At 46.2% G+C, this 22225-nt stretch overlaps 1 protein-coding gene across 5 annotated transcripts in view; it reads right to left on the bottom strand.

Moving 5' to 3' along the window:
* LOC126259817 (uncharacterized) overlaps nt 1-22225 on the bottom strand; it is a 97119-nt gene that overhangs the window by 25836 nt on the left and 49058 nt on the right. For 4 of the 5 annotated variants that reach the window (XM_049956855.1, XM_049956856.1, XM_049956857.1 and 1 more), the window contains 4 exons: nt 21095-21191; nt 20846-20995; nt 20262-20421; nt 19990-20152 (listed from right to left, as the gene is read on the bottom strand). The exons of the other annotated variant lie outside the window; for it this stretch is intronic. In XM_049956855.1, coding sequence (XP_049812812.1) covers nt 19990-20152; nt 20262-20421; nt 20846-20995; nt 21095-21191 — 570 coding nt within the window. The remainder of the gene's footprint in view (nt 1-19989; nt 20153-20261; nt 20422-20845; nt 20996-21094; nt 21192-22225) is intronic. 5 annotated transcript variants of the gene reach the window in all.

The following is a 22225-nucleotide window of genomic DNA, read 5'->3' as shown; positions in this document are numbered from 1 at the left end:
GAGTGGACACCGTGGGGGAGTGGACACCGTGGGGGAGTGGACACCGTGGGGGAGTGGACACCGTGGGGGAGTGGACACCGTGGGGGAGTGGACACCGTGGGGGAGTGGACACCGTGGGGGAGTGGACACCGTGGGGGAGTGGACACCGTGGGGGAGTGGACACCGTGGGGGAGTGGACACCGTGGGGGAGTGGACACCGTGGGGGAGTGGACACCGTGGGGGAGTGGACACCGTGGGGGAGTGGACACCGTGGGGGAGTGGACACCGTGGGGGAGTGGACACCGTGGGGGAGTGGGGGAAGGGCAGGGGAATGGGACACCAAGGGGGAGTAGGTGGGAGCGGACTCCGTGGGGGAGTGGGGTAAGGGCAGGGGGAGGGGACACCAAGGACCGGGGGGGAGGTAAGACCGGGGGGGATGTAAGACCGGGGGGGATGTAAGACCGGGGGGGATGTAAGACCGGGGGGGATGTAAGACCGGGGGGGATGTAAGACCGGGGGGGATGTAAGACCGGGGGGGATGTAAGACCGGGGGGGATGTAAGACCGGGGGGGGGATGTAAGACCGGGGGGGGGGATGTAAGACCGGGGGGGGGGAGGTAAGACCGGGGGGGGAGGTAAGACCGGGGGGGGAGGTAAGACCGGGGGGGGAGGTAAGACCGGGGGGGGAGGTAAGACCGGGGGGGGAGGTAAGACCGGGGGGGGAGGTAAGACCGGGGGGGGAGGTAAGACCGGGGGGGGAGGTAAGACCGGGGGGGGAGGTAAGACCGGGGGGGGAGGTAAGACCGGGGGGGAGGTAAGACCGGGGGGGAGGTAAGACCGGGGGGGGAGGTAAGACCGGGGGGGGAGGTAAGACCGGGGGGGAGGTAAGACCGGGGGGGGAGGTAAGACCGGGGGGGAGGTAAGACCGGGGGGGAGGTAAGACCGGGGGGGGAGGTAAGACCGGGGGGGGAGGTAAGACCGGGGGGGGAGGTAAGACCGGGGGGGAGGGAAGACCGGGGGGGGAGGGAAGACCGGGGGGGAGGGAAGACCGGGGGGGAGGGAAGACCGGGGGGGAGGGAAGACCGGGGGGGAGGGAAGACCGGGGGGGAGGGAAGACCGTGGGGGAGGGAAGACCGTGGGGGAGGGAAGACCGTGGGGGAGGGAAGACCGTGGGGGAGGGAAGACCGTGGGGGAGGGAAGACCGTGGGGGAGGGAAGACCGTGGGGGAGGGAAGACCGGGGGGGAGGGAAGACCGGGGGGGAGGGAAGACCGGGGGGGAGGGAAGACCGGGGGGGAGGGAAGACCGGGGGGGAGGGAAGACCGGGGGGGAGGGAAGACCGGGGGGGAGGGAAGACCGGGGGGGAGGGAAGACCGGGGGGGAGGGAAGACCGGGGGGGAGGGAAGACCGGGGGGGAGGGAAGACCGGGGGGGAGGGAAGACCGGGGGGGAGGGAAGACCGGGGGGGAGGGAAGACCGGGGGGAGGGAAGACCGGGGGGAGGGAAGACCGGGGGGGAGGGAAGACCGGGGGGGAGGGAAGACCGGGGGGAGGGAAGACCGGGGGGAGGGAAGACCGGGGGGAGGGAAGACCGGGGGGGAGGGAAGACCGGGGGGGAGGGAAGACCGGGGGGGAGGGAAGACCGGGGGGGAGGGAAGACCGGGGGGGAGGGAAGACCGGGGGGGAGGGAAGACCGGGGGGCGAGGGAAGACCGGGGGGCGAGGGAAGACCGGGGGGCGAGGGAAGACCGGGGGGCGAGGGAAGACCGGGGGGCGAGGGAAGACCGGGGGGCGAGGGAAGACCGGGGGGCGAGGGAAGACCGGGGGGCGAGGGAAGACCGGGGGGGAGGGAAGACCGGGGGGGAGGGAAGACCGGGGGGGAGGGAAGACCGGGGGGAGGGAAGACCGGGGGGAGGGAAGACCGGGGGGGGAGGGAAGACCGGGGGGGAGGGAAGACCGGGGGGGAGGGAAGACCGGGGGGAGGGAAGACCGGGGGGAGGGAAGACCGGGGGGGAGGGAAGACCGGGGGGAGGGAAGACCGGGGGGAGGGAAGACCGGGGGGAGGGAAGACCGGGGGGAGGGAAGACCGGGGGGAGGGAAGACCGGGGGGAGGGAAGACCGGGGGGAGGGAAGACCGGCAGGAGTGGGCGAGGGGCAGGGGGAGGGTAGAGTGAGGCGATGGGGAGGGGACGACCAAGGGGTGGGGGTGGTGGTGGTGGTGGTGGTGTGGAGGGAAGAGTTAGACGAGGGGGAGGGATGACCAAGGAGGAGGGGGAGAGAAGATGCAAAGACAAGGAATAAATTCAGATGTGTCCTTTCCAATGCAAACATTCTGGAATTCAGGTTCATTTAGGGACACCAACAATAGGTAAAATTCCACGTGGACTTAATGGTCTCTCATCGGGCATCTCTCCAGATGGCAGATAGGGGAATGCTCATCAGATATGAGGCTTATCAAAGAAATAATATAGTCAAGGTGGACCAGAACCGCAACAGTTACCCTGTTTTGTGTAGAGTAATCTACAAAGGTTAAAGAAGGAAGACCCCTACAGAAAGAAAAGACCAGTCCTCTAGGCTGAGGACTGTTCACAAGGCTAGTAACACAGCTATGGAAAAATTCCTAGGTTATGAATATTTCACATATGCCTTGGATGAAACATGGGGAAAAAAATGACTACCTTTAGCTGGAAAACAGACATGAGATTGGGAACATGGAATGTACACCATTTATTTGAAAATGGTTCTTCTGAAGACTCAGTAAACAATGAGACATTTATAATGTAACAATCCTCCCCCTTGCATGCCTCAGTGATACAGATAGCCGTACGATAGGTGCAACCACAACGGAGGGATATCTGTTGAGAGGCCAGACAAACATGGTTCCTGAAGAGGGGCAGCAGCCTTTTCAGTAGTTGCAGGGGCAACAGTTTGGCTGATTGACTGATCTGGCCCTGTAAAACTAACCACAAGGGCCTTGCTGTGCTGGTACTGTGAACAGCTGAAAGCAAGGGTAAACTCCAGCCATAATATTTTCCCAAGGGCATGCAGCTTTACTGTATCGTTAAACGATGACGACGTCTTCTTGGGTAAAATAGTCTTCTGAACAGATAATATTGTGACTCATGCACCATCAAGAGCGATGTTCATCATTAATGGATTAAAGTTAAGTATCAAACTAACTACGTCCGCTTTCTGAATTCTAATTCCTTGTCATGTTACAGACCTCACGTCAGTATAGTCCTTCCCACCTCACGCCAGCCTGCGTGAGCTAAAACGCGTGCATTTTTGCCTCCTCTAGTAACACGGTGTTCGCTCTTCAGCCAACACAACATTAATACATACTAAAAGAATGGAACAAGTTTCAAGATTTATTTTTCATATTTACTGTAGTTCTCCGAGGGCCTACAGATTTTAAAACAATGACAGACAGTATAATTATTCTGCCAAGAAAAAAGTGCGAGGTGAGTTATTAAGCAATTTCTTCCTCTTGAGCTTCCAAAATTTCATGCTCTCTTAACACATGACACATTTGTAGCAGAACTACGGCAAATTGCAAAACCTAATGAGTACACTCATATTGGCTCAGCCATATGCGACAGCAGCTGTTATGTTCATTAATGTTTCTTTCAAAGCAATTATAGAAATTGACAACAGAAGATAGCATCAGTCAAGGCACATGTAACGAAACATTTGTACATTGTTCTCATATGAAATGAGTCCAGTTTGAGAGTGATAGGTGGCTTGTGTGTTGAGAAAATTGCTGATTAAGCATGCCAAGCTTTTTTCTACATATGTAAGGACAACTGTATGATAGCTATTAGGCAATATGTGGTCCTGCACTGATTTGAGAAAAAAGACCAAGATTGAACATATGATACAGAAACACTCAGCCAGTTGTCATTATATAAAAGCTTCGAGGATTACTTTTGCCTTATATCCTAAATGCAGCATTTTCTACTGGAATCACTGGGAAGTTCGCCGGGTCTCAATTGGTGCAAAATAGAACTAGCACATTGAGAAAGTAGTTCTACTCTCCACTGCTATTGGAATACAAGTCTTAACCACCTTCCCCTTTAATTTGAGTGGCGCCTTGTGAACAGGTCTGGGTGATTATTACAGGCATTATTTTAAGATATACACATTAACACAGCAGTTAACTGCAATTTGCCTTGTCTACCAGCAGTCTGTCTACTGGCTTCCAGTGTCATAAAGCTGATAGAACAATTTATACGGCTCACAAACATTTGCTATAGCTTCCTCCTGTTCTTTTTAATTGTACTTCATGTCAGTGACCTTGGGGCCCAAAAAATTTTAGTTTCCCTGCAAATGTGAACCATCCTGAAGCTATGCATCTGCTGTAATTGCAGAGTGATGGCTCATTACAACTTGAAACAAACATCTCTGAAGGTGACCATGGGACTTCAGCTGGGACTTCAGCACAGATGCATCAACTAACAACGTTATCCAATCTGTCTTAGATGCTGTCACAGTGGTTCTTTTAACACAATTGACTGTATAGTGCCCGTCCACTCAAAAAGTGAAACATCTAGGTGGATTCTCTGCTGAGTCTCCTCTTTTGAAAAGTGTATTTAAATAATGTAGTGCAGGTACAGCCAAGAACTCTGCTCTCATGCAGTGCTCATGCATGTGTGCAAGTCCAATTGCACACTAACCCCCTCCCCGCTCCACGACACGCTGTCTGAGCAGGAAGAGGAGCGGGGGAGGCAAACTGCGAAAGAACCACACGTGGCTTGCAGCTTTGCTTCATATTTACAATGAAGGAAAATACAGGTTGTTACTTTGCTAGTTACTGCAAAGTAGGCACATAAAGTTGCAGACATGCACACTTAAAAATCACTTACATGAAGCTTTTGATCACAGCCTTCATCATCAAAAGAGAAACATACACCATTTCTACTCACAAGCAAGCACACATGACCGCCAATTCCAGCAGCTGTGATGCTGAACATTCCGCCTCACACTGCCGGAGTTGGTGATCATGTGTACATGTGTTTGCTTGCTTGTGATTATGAATAGTGTGTGTTTCTCTTTCGCTGATGAAGGCAGTGGCTGGAAGCTTTATGTAAGTGTCATGCCTGTCTACAACTAAACGTTTCTTCTTATGGTAAGTAAGAATGTATTTTTTTCTACATTGTTGATTACCTACCTGGAGTTTCCACTGCTTGATTTTGAAAATATTTCATATTTATGATTAACATAGATCACAAATAAATCAAATTTTTAGTATTACTTCTGAAGTGCTGTAAAAAATAAAATTTTATCTGGCAGAAACTGTTGGCATGTGGACAGATGCAGGCAGTTTTGCAGATTTTCATCACTGAGGTTGCCACATAATCCTGACTTATTTAGTTTTATGATTGAAAACATATGTTAATCAAAATACTGATATAATGTTTCCAACCTTATTATACAGATGTGGAAACTCTTCACAAGGAAAACAACATAAAACTCTTTGAAAATTTAAATGTAATAGAATTTGCCTTTTAAACAAGAATTACATTGCAGATCTACCAGTTCTATCTGCAGAAGCACAGGGGCACTTTCAACTGAAACGGCAAGTGGTCCTGAAATCAGCTCAAAAACAGATTAAAGACTGCAGTGTCCTCAAATATTTGGAAAGTTATTCCCATAATTCTTTCAATGTCACAATAGGTTGTTCAGAATTAGCACCTTCTTTAATGCCAATGACCTTACGGAAACAGACCATTTTCCTTGTCAGAAGCTGTCCCTTCCATAATGTGATTTTCTTTTTTAAATGCATCCACTTTCCACATTAAATGAGAAATGGTACTTCTAACCTTGCAATATCTTACTGTGGGCAGCCTGCAGTCAACTATTTAAAATGCAAGGTCTGCAATTCATTCTGGATTCTCCAATTTCTGTTCTCATTTTCTATTTTCCTTCAGAAATTTTACCAAAGCAAGTCTTAAATCAAAAACTCTTTTCAGGCATGTCCTATGAGTTAACCAACAAACTTTTCAGTAATAAAACCTCATCAAAATCTTAGTTCAGTTCCATCAAAAACTCTTGCAACTAGCGATTTTATAGTATGTACAACTTCAGAAAACTTACTATTTGCATCACCTATACCATCATATGTTCTATGGATGGATATTTAACAGAAAGTGCTTCTTGATATACAGAACAATGAAAGCCACACAAATCATCTCTCACTTGTTATAATTTTTAACTCTTTCATCATCAATTAATCTTTAAATTATTTCCGCGTGGTGTTGTAATGCATTTTCATAGCACTGATTATGCGATCACATAATAGATACCGAGTGTTCTCTTCCTCCTCCTCCTCTACGATTACTATTCATTGTTAAAGGACTGTGATGATAAATCACTAGACTACCAGTTTTTGCTTACAGCCACCGGATCAGTGAACTTTGTTTATACCATGAACTTAATAGTGAAGGATACACAGCACTTAGATCACAATTCTACTGAACTGAAGAAAGTTATGCAGCCCAAAATAGCCACACCAAATGCTGGAAGAAAGTGTAACATCATACTGCTAAATGAGGTGTTTCACTATATCATGGAGGACGGAGCAGATATGTACCGAGTAGTGCCAAGTCAGCCTGAGCCTCGTTCTGCTCATGTGCAACACATTGAGCCGTTAACTTGGATGTTACCACCCGCCACTACTGGAAGACATAGGTCTTCTAGCCTTATGATGCTCTGGATAACTCAATCCTTGGGGCAGATGAAAGTAGAGTCCCACAATGCATCAAAATATCCTTAAGTACGATGGTTGGGAGAGTTGAGAAATAAGATCTGAGAGAGACCCTAGACACAGAGCTTTGTGGGTTGGTAAACAGAGATTCCACAGTATCACCAAAGAAGAGATACACACTTTTAAGCAACTGCTTGAAATTCTGTTGTAATAGGGGTAACAGTGGAGTGGATTGTGTGATTCACTGGAATATCCACTTTTCCCCCAATTCCCTCAGAGATCATACTTTCTACAGACAGTACACCCTTAGCACAGGGGCCTACGCTCTACTAAAAGTTACAGCACCTCTAGAAGTATACTGAAACTATCCAGTTTCCACTGTAGCATCAGAGCCCTTCCTATTTAATTTCTTTAAAATTCAGTCTCAACTAAAAGCAGGAGAACAAATGAACTTGCCGAATCACTCAAGTAGACCATGACCTATCATACTTTATCTGTGTTACTGTTGTCTTGTCATCCTGAAATGGCAACAAGTATTCTGACTGTAAAATATCGATTTTTATTCTCTCTTTTACCGATATGTTAAGTATATCTAATGTAGATGAGTTTCAGACGATTTTGAGTTGGCTGCTAACACATACCCAGGTACATTTCATCTGAATTAATGTCTATTGTTCAACTTGAGTTTGTGTTTAAGTGCTAGTTTTCTGTGTGATTTTTCTGAGAAGCTGAAAATGGTTGAGGCTGAAGAGGCTTATACACCTTTTCAGGTTCAACTTACAAGTGCTTTGTCAATGTCAGTTCTTGTAGTCAGTGGAGGTCATAGTTTTAAACATTCTAAATACCAAGCAATTCCCACTGTGTAAAGCACTATTCAACTTCATACCAATAAGACTCCATTGAAGTATACCACTGCTGAGCAACATACTCTGCCATTAAGTTGGTGTACTAGCCTTGTTCATACAGCTGTTTGGTGGTCAGGCTTGCATAGACAGCTAATCATTGATTGTAGCAAAGCTGAGGAATTACAACTCTACTGCAGGAGACCTTCCTTCTGATGGTATAGAATAACCTAGTGATTAGGCTTGAGTAGAATGCATTGGCTGGATGTGTGGATAAGTTTAGCAAATGTATCTTACACCTGCGGATTACCATTATGGAAAGGGTTGAGAGCAGAAGTAGGAAAAAGAAAAAAAGGACCAAGATATTTTATAGAACAGGAGGGGTGGAGAAGTAGAATGCCATTTGTGTATGGTAGGGTAGAGCATATTTTATGCAAATCATACCTCATTTCAAGGGAAATGTGAATAAGTGGAACACAAATAAAGGCACAGTCATCACAGTGTATTAATGTCTAACCATGAAGCTAAATGTTGAACCAGTGGAAAAACACTACGATTGGAGCACAAAAAATGTGAATATGTTTCTGTTTGTTTAAAATAGAAAACTGACTGAAAACTACGAGTACTGGCTGCTTCATTCTATCTTTCGCAGCACCTTTAAAAATTTTCTCAATAATTTTGGCATGCAAACATATTTGCTCTTTTTTTAACAGGCAACTCACCACCTCTACCTCGTACAAAATCCCCTAACTGTAATGTACTCCTTCTTGGTGTTGTGATTAGAAATTCACATGTGCTTCAGTACTACAACACGATCTGCCCATATGATAACAGTATGTATACAGCATCTTTCTCAGTGCTGCATCACTTTATAATCTATGTTTTTACCTCACACCAGATTTTACGATGTATTTTACGTGAACAAGTATGGTAATGAGCCTCTATATCTCTGAAATGGAAGATATGAAGAAAATTTTCAAGGCTGTTCGAGATGAAGGTCTTAGGAATACATCGTAAAAATTATAGCCATTTGCTGTGCATAGCCATCTCAAAATCTGCACCCAAAAAACAAGTTTTTGGAGTGTTTCTCAGTAATGGATGGGGAGATGGCTCTTCTAGATAAATGTCTAGAGAATATACAGTTAAAAATTGAGCAATTTGCTGTGGTTATTTATTATTAAGATTTCTCCTCATATCGTATTGTACGTGTAGACATAAGGTAACTGAACCACTATATCTTGAAAATGGATACAGATGTCAAGAAAATTTTCAAAGTTTGTTTGAGATCAGGGTCTTAGGAATATATCATAAAAATTTCAGAAATTTGCTGGCATAGCTGTCTTGGAATCTTTGTCTAAGTTTTGGTCCACTGGTGATTGTGAAAATATAGTAAAAAACACTTTTTTGTGGTTTTCTGAGGAACCACCCATGAATTAATGGTGCTTCCTTTCATCATCCTTGGTGATATCCTGGTGTGATAATATCACTTAACCAGTGATAAGTGAGAAATGAGGCCAAGTCTTTCTAAACACGAGAAGTAATGAAATTTACAATCTTTGTTTTCAGAAATATTTGGCCATTTCATCCGAATACGTTGTGATTTCTGGTATTGTTGTTATGGTGGTATCTGAGAGCACAGCCACTTTTTAAATACATATTAGATTTCGCATATATACTAACTTGAGAACACACTACGTTTACATGTGACTCAACTTACAGAGGATTAAATCTGAATTTCAGAAACCAATTTTCACTGTTGTGTTTGCATGTTAAGACCTGAAGTAGTTTTGCTAGATTGGTCAAATATGGCACCTGAAATCAGCTGCTCCGATTTCAGATTTAGTCAGTGAAATGCATGTATCTCATCAGTTTAATATTGCAGGTATATAACTGTATTTCTGTTTAACATTTCTATTTCTCCTTCTGTGCACAGGAAGTCACTCAATCCAAATTAACTGAAATTTTTTTAAAGACGTAGTATAACCTGACAACCAAAGCATATCTCAAAAAGAGTTGGTTGTTAATACAGGAGGAAAAAATCGATTCTGGAAGTGGAAACTGGACACCAAGAGCTGTATTTACAGAATCGACATTGGGGTGCTGACATGACCGACCAGAAGCAGTATTGGGAAACTGGTTCATGAAATCCAATTCTGGCAGCATTCTGTAAACATAGAGAATATTCCTCCTCCTCTTGCTTCCAAACATGCTGACTGCCAGTTGCTCTCTTATTGGTTTCATTGAACCAACAGCCTTTCGTTCTCATCATACCTCACAAAGAATGTTGAAAACACTGCTCTACTAAATATGAAAGTACGACACTGGCCCCTGTCTAGACTTATCACATCCTGCAGAAATGTATAATATTGAGTATTTGTCCAATTCTAAAGTCAGTTCAATTCCAACTACAAAGGAACTCATACAAAATGCAGTTTAAACATGGTAGATGTTCATAAAAAGCCAAGGTATGCAATACACATTCGCACAGTTGGCAGTACGACAAAATTTGCTGTCCACTAACCGTTCCCCTTTCTACATTCATCATAGTTCTCAGCCAAACTGGTGCCACTGTTCTGCTCTAACCCTACTAAATTCTCCACAATAAATCTGGATGTGAACTCACTTGCCATAGCGTCACGTGTAAATTTAAGATTATCCCCCTCTTACTCTATTACATAATGTAAAAACATTGACAACACCAACAATAGTTTAATCCACAAATTTAAGACAGCTCTGTATTTTTTTTAATGGCAAATTTCGGAAAAACCTTCATCTTATAATCGAATAAATATGGTAATACATAAAATTATCCTTTGCCTTACTGCAATTGTAGGGGAAGGAAATGACAGACATTTAGAAAACTTTGTACAACTGGTGTCAATATTTCACACTTTACATAACTTGCCTGTATAGCATGCAAAACTGAATTAATGTGGTTTGTACAGTAAGAACCCTTTACACAGGTCATTTACTTCTGGATTGTCATCACAGCCTTGACAAATTTGAGAGAAAGACATCATTTCATCAGGCTGTATTCTAAACTTGCACTTGATTCAGAACATATCACCCTCGTCTCATAACACAGAAAATGTGTAATTTATGAATGGTGGGCTCCATGTGGTTCCCAAGTCGTGCAGTGACCGTAAACCATAAAATTACCAAATATGCAGCAACCAGTCGCAAAATCATGTTTCATTTATTCACTTTCGCAAATCGATTTCAACTGATTAACAGCCATCATCGGTGCTTTCAACCAATATGTGCCCTAGGTAGTAATATTGTCTAAAGCAGAGGTGACACAAAAGTCATATGTTTGACCTCTGCTTTAGACAATATTACTACTTAGGGCACATATTGGTTGAAAGCACCGATGATGGCTGTTAATCAGTTGAAATCGATTTGCAAAAGTGAATAAATAAAACATGATTTTGCGACTGGTTGCTGCATATTTGGTAATTTCATGTGTAATAGTGCGCAACGTGGACATCGAAGTCCATGATCTCGCGACGCACAGCTATGAAACAGATCTACACACAGCTGTTCAGGGTACTGTCTAAACTGTCCTTTATACATGTTGTGAAATAAATATTTCACACATGACTTCTGCCCACCTCAGTACAAGTAAAATAATGGTAACTAAAAGTACAGTACTGTCATATCTGCTACCCCTCAAGTACAAAGACACATAACAATGCTAGAATGTAGGAAGATTAGTACACATACATGTTGCAGGTGACAAAAGAACACACTACTTTCTAGAGGACCTACATCACAGCATAGTGAAAAAGAAACATTTAAGAAGCAGCAAAGAGACAGCACAGAAAAAGTTCCCTTTCAGCTTCTCTACACAATTTAAGTTCAGTGGAGTGCAGTTCCACCAATCTGCCAGTCTCTAATATGAAGGACATTCAGTAATTGAAGAGACAAATTCATGCAGAATTTGCCTTATCCTCCTTGCAATCCAGATTTGGCTCGCTCTGATTTTAATTTGTTTGCTCTACTGAAGAAGACATTATGTGGAAATAAAGTTCCACAACAACGAGTTGGTCAAAGAATTTATGGATAAGTAGCTCAAACAACAAGACAAAGACTTCTTTGCATCATGTATAAAAAAAGCTAGTATATCATTGGGACAATTGTGTTAATGGCAGGGGTTAAGTTGAAAAGTAGTAAATGTCTCATTTTGTAAAAATAAGCAGCCTTTTTTCTTCATATCGCATCAATGACAGCAAAATTACACACAAAATTTGGCACATATTACACCAATGTGAAATTGTCACTAAATCCAAATATATTTCTCTTTTCTTGTGAGGCAATATATTCAAAGGAACTTATATTTTTTTGCGTAATGTTCCAATGAGTGTACATTTACAATCTGTGGCAAGTTTTCTAGAAAGAATGTAGCCTGCTATCCAGTTGTCAAGGGTAATACTCCTAGTTCCCTTTACTGGTTCAGACATTGGCAGCTATGTTACTCACTTTGAAGAAACCTCCACATTGTTGTCTCACACACACTTCCAAATTATGTATATAGTATGTTTCTGCATCTGCAATTGTTTGTTTTGTTTTAGGGCGCAAAAAACAACTGGGGTCATACGCACCCCAGTCAAAACCAGAGAACACAAACAGAGAGAGGAGAAAAATGACTATCCATCAGTCCCAATGGACAGAATAGGAGACACCTAAAAACAGGCAGGTGGGAGAAAAAAAGAAAAAAAACACCATGCAAAAATGGAGGTCCAAAACTAAAAATTAAATGGCCTTCGCCATATTGCTTCAGCGAATAAAAAGTAAAACGCGGTAGACAGCCCACGCATCATTCGCTAAAACGACTGATAAATCAGACAGCAAACCCAAGGTGGAATGTAAATTATTTTTAAAAAAAGGTATTCCAGCAGGAAGGGGGGAACAGTTAAAATTTGGGCGCAATGCATCCAAAGTGGCGGGGTAGCACCACTGAGCAAATGAATATGGCTAAAAAGGCAGTGCCCAATACGTAGCCTAGTTAAAATAATCTCCTCCCAGCAGGAGGGCCGAGAGGAGGTCGGTGCCAGGAGAGGCTTAATAAGCCAAAGCTTATTCCCTTGAAGGGAGGACCATTGGCTGTGCCAAAGGGACACCACCTCCTGACAGACGGTAATGCAGAGATCATCAGAGGGAATATAAATACTCGCGGGCTGAGGTACGAGGACAGCAGCCTTGGCAGCAGCATCAGCAGCCTTGTTTCCTGGCAGACTGACATGAGCAGGGACCCACAGAAACTTGACATTGGCTACACAGAGAGTGAGCAAGTGACAGCTTTCCCGGACCCGCTGCACCAAGGGATGAGCAGTGTACAGTGCACAGAGACTTTGGAGGGTGCTGAGTGAGTCTGAGCAGAGGACACAACTGGGAAGGCTGTGTCACCTGATGTACTACGTGGCCTGAAACAAGGCGAAAACCTCGGCTGTAAAGACTGAGAATGTGCCAGAAGCTTATGGATGCCAATGATGAAACCACACCCTACCCCACGGTCAGTCCGAGAGCCATCAGTTTATACAAAAGTATTATCGCAAAGTTCCATGCGAAGGTCGTTAAAACTGAAGGTGGTAGACCGAGGCTGGAGTAGTGTCCTTAGGAAGTGAATGAAGGCCATGGTTAACATGGGCCACTTCACGAAGCCAAGGTGGTGAAGGGTTCACACCCACTGGAAAGGTTGCAAGTAGTGTCAATTTAAGCCGCAGTACCCAGTGGCAAAAGTAGACTCCAGGAGATGACAGAGAAGAGGGACAAGCCCCATACCAATGATCAAAGGAATCATCAAACAAGGAGGCATAGGAAGGGTGGCCACACATGGCTGACAAATGCCATGCATACCTGCCTGCTGAGGAGAAAGTCACAGCAGTAGGACAATGGTAGTTCAACAGCTTCAGCATACAGACTCAACTGGGCTGGTGTAAAAGGCGCCCATTGCCAAACGGATGCCATGATGATGGATAGTGTTGAGACGGCATAAAAAGGATGGGTGTGCAGATCCATAAACAAAGCACACGTAGTCATTTCGAATGGACAAGGGATCAGTACAAACAGAGGAGGGTGGTTCGATCGGCAGCCCGGGAAGTACCACTGATGAGACGTAGGACAGAGGAACAGCAAACAGCGGGGTGCCAGGTAAGATACGTGGGATTACCAAGAGTGTTTCCTATCGACCACGAGCCCCAGGAATTTTGTAGTGGCAATGAACGGAAGGGCAACAGACCGAAGATGGAGAAACGGTGGGAGAAACCATTTGCGCCGCCATAAATTCATACAGACAGTTTTGTCAGGGGAAAAGCGAAATCCACTGTCAATGTTCCAGGAGTGAAGATGATCAAGACTGCTGAAGACGCCACTCAGTGAGACAGGTTCGTGGTGAACTGCAATAGATGGTAAAATCATCGAGAAAAAGGGAGCTGGAGATGCCCGGTGGGAGACAGACCACTATAGGGATTATGGCGATAGTAAAGAGGACGACACTTAGGACAGAACCCTGAGCACACCATTTTCCTGGATAAAGGTGGTCGACAAGGCAGAACCCACACACCCCTTGAAAACTCTGTCTTGTAAAAATGGCCAAAGAAAACAGGGCAGGCACCCACGGAAGCCCCACATGTAAACAGCACGCATGATACCAGTTCTCCAGCAGGTGTCGTAGGCCTCCTCCAAATCGAAAAACAAGGCCACAGTCTGGGATTTTCGCAGAAAACCATTCATGACATGGGTTGACAAAGTAACGAGTTGGTCAACTGCATAATGCTGCGCTCGAAATCTACACTGTGCATTTGTTAGTAAATGGCGAGACTCGAGCTACCACACCAGCCAGGCATGAATCATATGTTCCGTCACCTTGCAAACACAGCTGGTAAGAGAGATGGGGCGGTAGCTAGAAGGAAGGTTTTTGTCCCTACCGGGCTTAGGTATAGGTAAGACGGAGCTCCACGCCAGCATCCAGGAAATGTGCCCACAGCCCAGAAGCAGTTGTACATGTTAAGCAGAAAGTGCTTGCTTGCAAGAGAGAGGTGCTGCAACATCTGAATATGGATGGCATCTGGCCCTGGGGCGGAGGATTGGGATGAACTGAGAGCATGATCTAGCTCCCTCATAGTAAAGGCAGCATTGTACCACTCACGATTTTGAGAACAGTATCGCCCGAGCCTCCACTCGTTTCCTATGGATGAAGGCAGGGTAATAGTGGGAAGAGCTCGAAACTTCTGCAAAATGGTGGCCCAAGGTGTTGGAGATAGCAATAGGGTCCAAGATGACATCGTCAGATACTGTCAGGCCAGAAATTGGGGAATGGATCTTGGTTCCAGAGAGCCATTGGAGGTTGGCCCACATGACAGAGGAAGGTGTGGAACTGTTAAAAGAACTAGTGAATGAAATCCAGCTAGCTCTTTTGCTATCCCGAAGAACTCAACGATACTTTGCATGCATCTGTTTATAATGAATGCAGTTTTCCAGCTTACGGTGGTGGCAGTTAAAAATGCGGAGAGCACGTCTCTGTGTGCGAATTGCATTGTGGCATGCCTCAATCAACCAAGGGGCTGGGACAGGATGTGGTAAAGAGGAAGTGCAAGGAATGGAACGTTCTTCAGCAGTAAGGATAATGTTGATGAGATAGTCCACCTGGTCATCACAACTGGGATAGGAGTCAGCAGACGGAGAGCACACTGGAAATGGTCACTCGAGTAGGCGTCAAAAAGAACAAACCACTCAAGACAATGGTCAAGCTAGGCAGTGCGAAAGGATAGGTCCAAACAGGAATAGGTGTGCGAGGAGTCAGAAAGGAAAGTGGGTGCTCCAGTGTTAAGGCAGAAGAGGTTAAGTTCGTTAAGAAGGTCTCAGCCAAGAGGGCACCTCTCTGACAGGTCCTAGGTGAACCACATCTACATTTATACTCCGCAAGTCATCCAACGGTGTGTGGAGGAGGGCACCTTATGTGCCACTGTCATTACCTCCATTTCCTGTTCCAGTTGCATATAGTTCGCACGAAGAACGACTGCCGGAAAGCCTCCGTGTGCGCTCGAATCTCTCTAATTTTAGATTCATGATCTCCTCGGGAGGTATAAGTAGGTGAAAGCAATATATCCGATACCTCATCCAGAAATGCACCCTCTCAAAACCTGAACAGCAAGCTACATCGCGATGCAGAGCGCCTCTCTCGCAGAGTCTGCCACTTAAGTTTGCTAAACATCTTCGTAACGCTATCACGCTTACCAAATAACCCTGTGACGAAACGTGCCCCTCTTCTTTGGATCTTCTCTATCTCCTCCGTCAACCTGACCTGGTATGGATCCCATACTAATGAGTGATACTCAAGTATAGGTCGAACGAGTATTTTGTAAGCCACCTACTTTGTTGATGGACTACATTTTCTAAGGACTCTCCCAATAAATCTCAACCTAGCACCCCCCTTACCAACAATTAATTTTATATGATCATTCCACTTCAAATCGTTCCGTACGCATACTCCCAGATATTTTACAGAAGTAACTGCTACCAGTGTTTGTTCTGCTATCATATAATCATACAATAAAGGACCCTTATTTCTATGTATTCGCAATACATTACATTTGTCTATGTTAAGGGTCAGTTGCCACTCCCTGCACCAAGTGCCTATCCGCTGCAGATCATCTTGCATTTCGCTGCAATTTTCTAATGCTGCAACTTCTCTGTACAACATGCTGTGTTCTGTTTGCTAAAAACTCTTCAATCCAACCACACAGCTGGTCTGACATTCCATAGGCTCTCACTTTGTTCATCTGGCGACAGTGCGGAACTATATCTAACACCTTCTGGAAGTCAAGGAAAATGGCATCTACCTGGGAGCCTGTGTCTAACCACAAAGGGGATGATGAGCATTAAAGTCACCGTGTAGCAAAAACAGAGGTGTGTGTGGGGGGGGGGGGGGGGGGGCGTTGCCCGATAATCTGAAGGAAGTCTGCCCTGGTGACAACGAATGACGGAGGGACATAAATGGTACAGAGGGAAAAAGTCAGGCAGTGAAAGAAAAGACAAACAGCAACAGCTTGAAGATGGGTAGTCAGGTAGATGGGTTGACTATGAAGATCATCCCGTATGAGCAGCACGACGCCCCCATGAGATGGAATACTGACCTCGGGGGGAAGGTCAAAACGAATCGCTAAGTAATGTGAAAGCTCAAAGCAGCCGTGAGGGCGCAATTTTGTTTCCTTAAGGCAGAGTACAAGGGGATGCTGCGATGCTAAAAGCAGCCATAAATCCTCTTTGTGGGACCGAAGGTTGTGAACATTCCATTGGAGGACAGTCATGAGGGGGAAGAGATGTAGGGGTGTCAACACGGCAGCCACGGAGTGACAATCGGTGTAGAGTAACTACTACAGGGCACCGAAGGAGGAGGATCCTGTTCCATGGGGTCCACAGAAGCATTGGCGTGCTTGTGCGGTTGATCTGCGGAGTCCAATGCTGAAAACCGGTTAGTGGTTCGCACCGGCGAGACAGATCCCAGCCGGGCTAAGGAACCACGTGGACACCATTGAGCAGGATTTTCGAGTTGGCGAAGGAGATGACCGTTTGTCTTTAGTGGACTTCTTCGAGCCCTTCTGTTTAGAGGAAGGCTTGGGTGTTTGGCTGGAGGGACAGAAGAAGTCTTCACGGGAGTACTCCTTCTGTCCTTTCCTGCCTGCTGGTTGTGTAGTGGGTGGTTTCACCCCTTGAGGTGAGAGTTTGACTGTTTCTTACACAGCGGGATGGGGGGCGACGATGCTACCTTGACACTGAGCGATTTCACAACCTCAGGGCCGAATTTGAGGTCACATGTCTGGGTGGCCATGTCCTTCATGGAGCTAGGGGTAACAAGAACAGAACTATAGGCGCCAGATGGGAGAACACAGGGTTTGCGACTAGCCAGTAACTTGTGAGCTACTGGGTAAGGCACTTTTTCCTTTAACCAAATCTCTTGAACAGCCCGCTCATCTAGATACATGGGACAATCACAGGAGGAGGCTGCATGGCCACCATTGCATTTGATACAATGGGAGAAGGAGGTGGACATTCGCCCTCGTGTGCATCCCAGCCACAGGTTACGCATTTGGCTGGGTGTCGACAAGAAGTTAAAGTGTGGTTGAAATGATGATACTGGTAGCAGTGCATCGGATTCGGAATATACGGCCGGACTGTGATAATTTCATAGCCTGCTTTGATCTTGGACGGCAGCACCACCCTATAAAGGTAAGGAAAAGAGCGCAGGTGGGCACCAAGGAGGAAGAGACCTTTTTCATTACAATGGACGGCAATGACAAGATTGTATTTCAGCGTCAGTTAGACCATCAAGCAGCTTGGTGTACATTACACCACGGGAAGAATTTGAAGTTCTATGTGCCTTTACACGAACAGGCAACAAGCAGTTGTTGTGTTTGACAATCAGAAGCCGTCTGCTAAAGCAAAGTGCCATTCCGTAATTGAGAGCAGGATTTCACAGGGCCAGCAATTGCATCAACACCTTTCTGGGTAATAAACGGATTGACCGTGGTGAAGGACTGACTGTCTTCAGTACATGAGACCACAAGAAACTGCGGTGCAGCGGGAAAGGTCTTCGAATCAGTAGCCCCATTAAGTTTACGCTTCGTAGACGTCAATGGGGAGGATGATCGACTCATGGTGAGGAAATACCTTGTGATTGCCAGCGTCTCCGATGGCGCGCTCCTTCCAACTGAGGGCCTCCTTCACAAGGGGGCACATCCACCTTAGGTGATTGTTCGCACTTGAGGTCACACCTCGCAAACACCTGACGCCGGGACCAATCGGCAATTTGGGAAGGTTACCGCTCGGGCAAGGTTACCCGGTCACCTGTTACGTGTCAGACGCGTGGGCTGGCCTTCGGGAGTGCACAGGGAGGAAGAAGAAAAAAGAGGATCCTCAAACGCCAAAGCGGAGGATGAGAGGAGGAGGGAAACAGAGAAAGGAAAATGGAACCAAAATCAAAGTTGAGACTGTTCACACATCAGCGACAGAATGCCGGACATTCCCAATAATACCCCAGACATTTTCCCCAAGGGAGGGGAAAAAAATAGCAAGAGGATAGTTATGCAGCATGGAAGGGAAAAAGTGCTGCAAAGGCTGGGGCCCCGTGGTAGCTAAGCACGAATCTGCGAAAGAGTGGCGAGCCCCCTGGGGGGGTTCATCGGCAATGATAAATATTTTGATTTCATACTTTACAGGTTTTGAAGAAATGAACGTTATGAAAGCACAAACTCCCCAGAAAGATAGTAACATTTCATCCATTGTTAGGTGTTCAGATGTCGTAATACCTCAAACAATTTTTAGAGAATCCCTCCATAACATCGTGTACAGGGGCCAACTTATAACTCTTTATGCTCCTATCTTGAGTGAATACAGTTTTATGTAATCAAATCCATCTGAAATGAAAATAAAATCTTTGCAGTGACATTCCAGGTAGGAAGATTTCTGTCCCGGTGCCACAAGAGTCCCAACATTCTTCCATATTTATTTGCCTCCATGAAGAATGCCAGAAATGTACAAAAGACCCAAAAATTCCTTGAACTCTTTTTTTTTTTTTCTCCAAGTTTCTTGCAGTATTTAGGTCACATTTATACGAGGTTTTACTTTATCTATCTAAGTATTTGTGCTCTCTATAATCAAATTGACCAAATCATCATCAGCAAACAGTTTCCAGGCCTCGACAAGTGTGTTTGCATTTCTGGCTTCCCCACTGACATCAGGCAAGTGTGTAATTATATTGTGAGATCTGGTATGGACATTTTGATTGGGGGCATTTTTCAGCTGGTTAGTTTGCTCAAGTCTCAACAAATAGCAAAATGATGATTCACTGGAGGAGGGACTAGAACCAACCACATTAGTTGACAGAGAATCTCAATTAGTATTAGTGCCTGCACTCATATTTCTGATGGGACTAACTAAGGTATGTCTTCACTGTCCAGGTGTTTGTTGCTCATTTCACTTCCTCTCTCGTGATCACTTCTGGGAACAAAATCAGGATCTACATCCAAATCTTCATTAACACTTTCTAATAACTATTTTTCAATTTCTTCCTCAATTAGTGGACACTGCCAATCAACAATCAACTTGTGAATAAAGAGGAATGATGAAGCAAGTAGAGGCCTTTAGAAACATTAACTGGATGCTACAATGAATGGCTTACTCCAAGTAGTGTACTCTTCTGGATATTTAAAAAAATCTCGACTGGGTCTGAGAGACACAACCCATCAGTACTAGGGTTAATTATTGAATGTCCCTCATATTTTCCAAGAAGATACATAGCACCTAGCATTATCATTGCTGGCCCCCGCTCTCTCCCCTTCTGATAATGTTTCTTCAATCTCCCTCTACTTTTGAGCTCTGACAAAGTCCTATCATAAATAACAAGCATCAATACGTAATGTTTACTATATAAATGTCTATTGATCTCAACTGATCATATCTCTAATTACTTACCTTTTCTTGTTTGAGAATGCACTTGTTGGTACATCTAATAATTTCCGTTTCTTAGTAGATTTCATTACTGGTGTGGAGAAATCTGGTGTTGAACTAATAAGATCATTCTCATCAACATCTGGCGAAATTCGTCCAACCATTTTCTTGAAACCATTTATCACCCCTGTTGACACATATATATTATAACTAGTTGATTAGCCATGAACTACCAACTTTATTTCAACACAAGATCAGTCCACTATAAATTGACACAGTGTACAATTTCTTCTTACTTGTAAATGAATTACTTCGACGTTTTTTCTTTTTCTTTGTTTTAGGACCTTCTTCCCCATTCATCCCCAACATTTCTATACCATCATGGGACACAGAAGTCAGCTGGCAGTAAATGTGATCTGGCAATAAACCAATTTCAGAAGCATTCTCAAGCAGGGTCTGGAAGTATACAGTAGGCACACTGAAAAATAGTTCTCTTAATCATCATGTCAAAAGCAGAAATTGGTTATAGGAATAGAAAGAAAATACTTTATCCAAGAGAAACTGATAGTAGAGATGAGGTAGAGGAGAAGGGAGGAGGAGTACAGTGGAAGGAGAGGACAAGACTGCCGTGGCAGTGACAATGGAACGAGAAAGAGGAGCAGCAATATAAATAGTTTCTCCATTGAATGAAATGTGTAGGGGTCTGTAAGTCATCCCCACTTATCCTTTTCCTGTTCACTGTCAAATTTATAACAAAAGGAAAAAAGAACAGTAATAGTAATAGGAAAGAAAGAGAATAGAGTGCAAGGTTTATTTGAGCAGGTAACATTAAAAATACCGTGTGGAAAATGAAGCACCGAGTGACTGAATTCAGACTGACCTCAACAATACTGACGTGGTACCCCAATCTTGTTCCTGTATTGGTAATCATCTTTTCATCCACTGGCATAATAGAAGGTGTCAAAATAATAGCCAGATTTCTTGTATCCATTTTGTTCAGTTCGGACTGTGATGCAACTCTCTGAAAGAACTAAAAATTCAAAGCAGTCAGCAAAAATCTGACTTCTGTCCACCTGGGACAGAGAGCCTAGAGCAGTTTGTAGAAATCACTGTATAGTATTTAACTTACCTGCATTATGTATTCTAGTGAAGCGAGATGTACAGCTGGTAGAAGCAAGCATGTTAGAAGAACTGCCTCTACTTTCATTTCTTTTAGCAGCAAGCAACTGAAAGTTTTGAAAACATGCATACAACTTATAGAAATGACACAACCATCAGAAAATAAATAACCTAAATGTCATCAAGTTACAAACACCTTTTTGAAAAGCTGAGCACTCTCAGTCAAACCAGAACAAAATACTTTGATTCAGACAGTATCTCATTTGAGACAAAATACCAATTAGTATCAAAAAATTAAAAACTGATGAAAAATACATGAAATAGTTTGACGGGGCATAGAGACAGGGCGAGATATACAGCGAGGGGGGGGGGGGGGGGAACTGGGCTTAATAGAAAGAGGAGAGGGGAGACCGGGGGGAAGGCAACGGGGGGGCGGGGGGAGCGGAGGACACCGGGCGGGCGGGGGGGGGGACACAGGGCGGGAGGTGGGGGGGGGACACCGGGCGGGCGGGGGGGGGGGGAGGCCACCGGGCGGGCGGGGGGGGGGGAGGCCACCGGGCGGGCGGGGGGGGAGGGCACGGGGCGGGCGGGAGGGGGGGGCAGGGCACCGGGCGGGCGGGGGGGGGCAGGGCACCGGGCGGGCGGGACGGGCAAGGGGGGAGGGCACCGGGCGGGCGGGACGGGCAAGGGGGGAGGGCACCGGGCGGGCGGGACGGGCAAGGGGGGAGGGCACCGGGCGGGCGGGACGGGCAAGGGGGGAGGGCACCGGGCGGGCGGGACGGGCAAGGGGGGAGGGCACCGGGCGGGCGGGACGGGCAAGGGGGGAGGGCACCGGGCGGGCGGGACGGGCAAGGGGGGAGGGCACCGGGCGGGCGGGACGGGCAAGGGGGGAGGGCACCGGGCGGGCGGGACGGGCAAGGGGGGAGGGCACCGGGCGGGCGGGACGGGCAAGGGGGGAGGGCACCGGGCGGGCGGGACGGGCAAGGGGGGAGGGCACCGGGCGGGCGGGACGGGCAAGGGGGGAGGGCACCGGGCGGGCGGGACGGGCAAGGGGGGAGGGCACCGGGCGGGCGGGACGGGCAAGGGGGGAGGGCACAGGGCGGGCGGGACGGAGAGGGGAGGACACCGGGCGGGCGGGACG

The sequence above is a fragment of the Schistocerca nitens genome, chromosome 5, assembly GCF_023898315.1.
Source record: "Schistocerca nitens isolate TAMUIC-IGC-003100 chromosome 5, iqSchNite1.1, whole genome shotgun sequence".
NCBI lineage: Eukaryota > Metazoa > Arthropoda > Insecta > Orthoptera > Acrididae > Schistocerca > Schistocerca nitens.
This window is presented reverse-complemented; position numbering and strand designations above follow the sequence as displayed.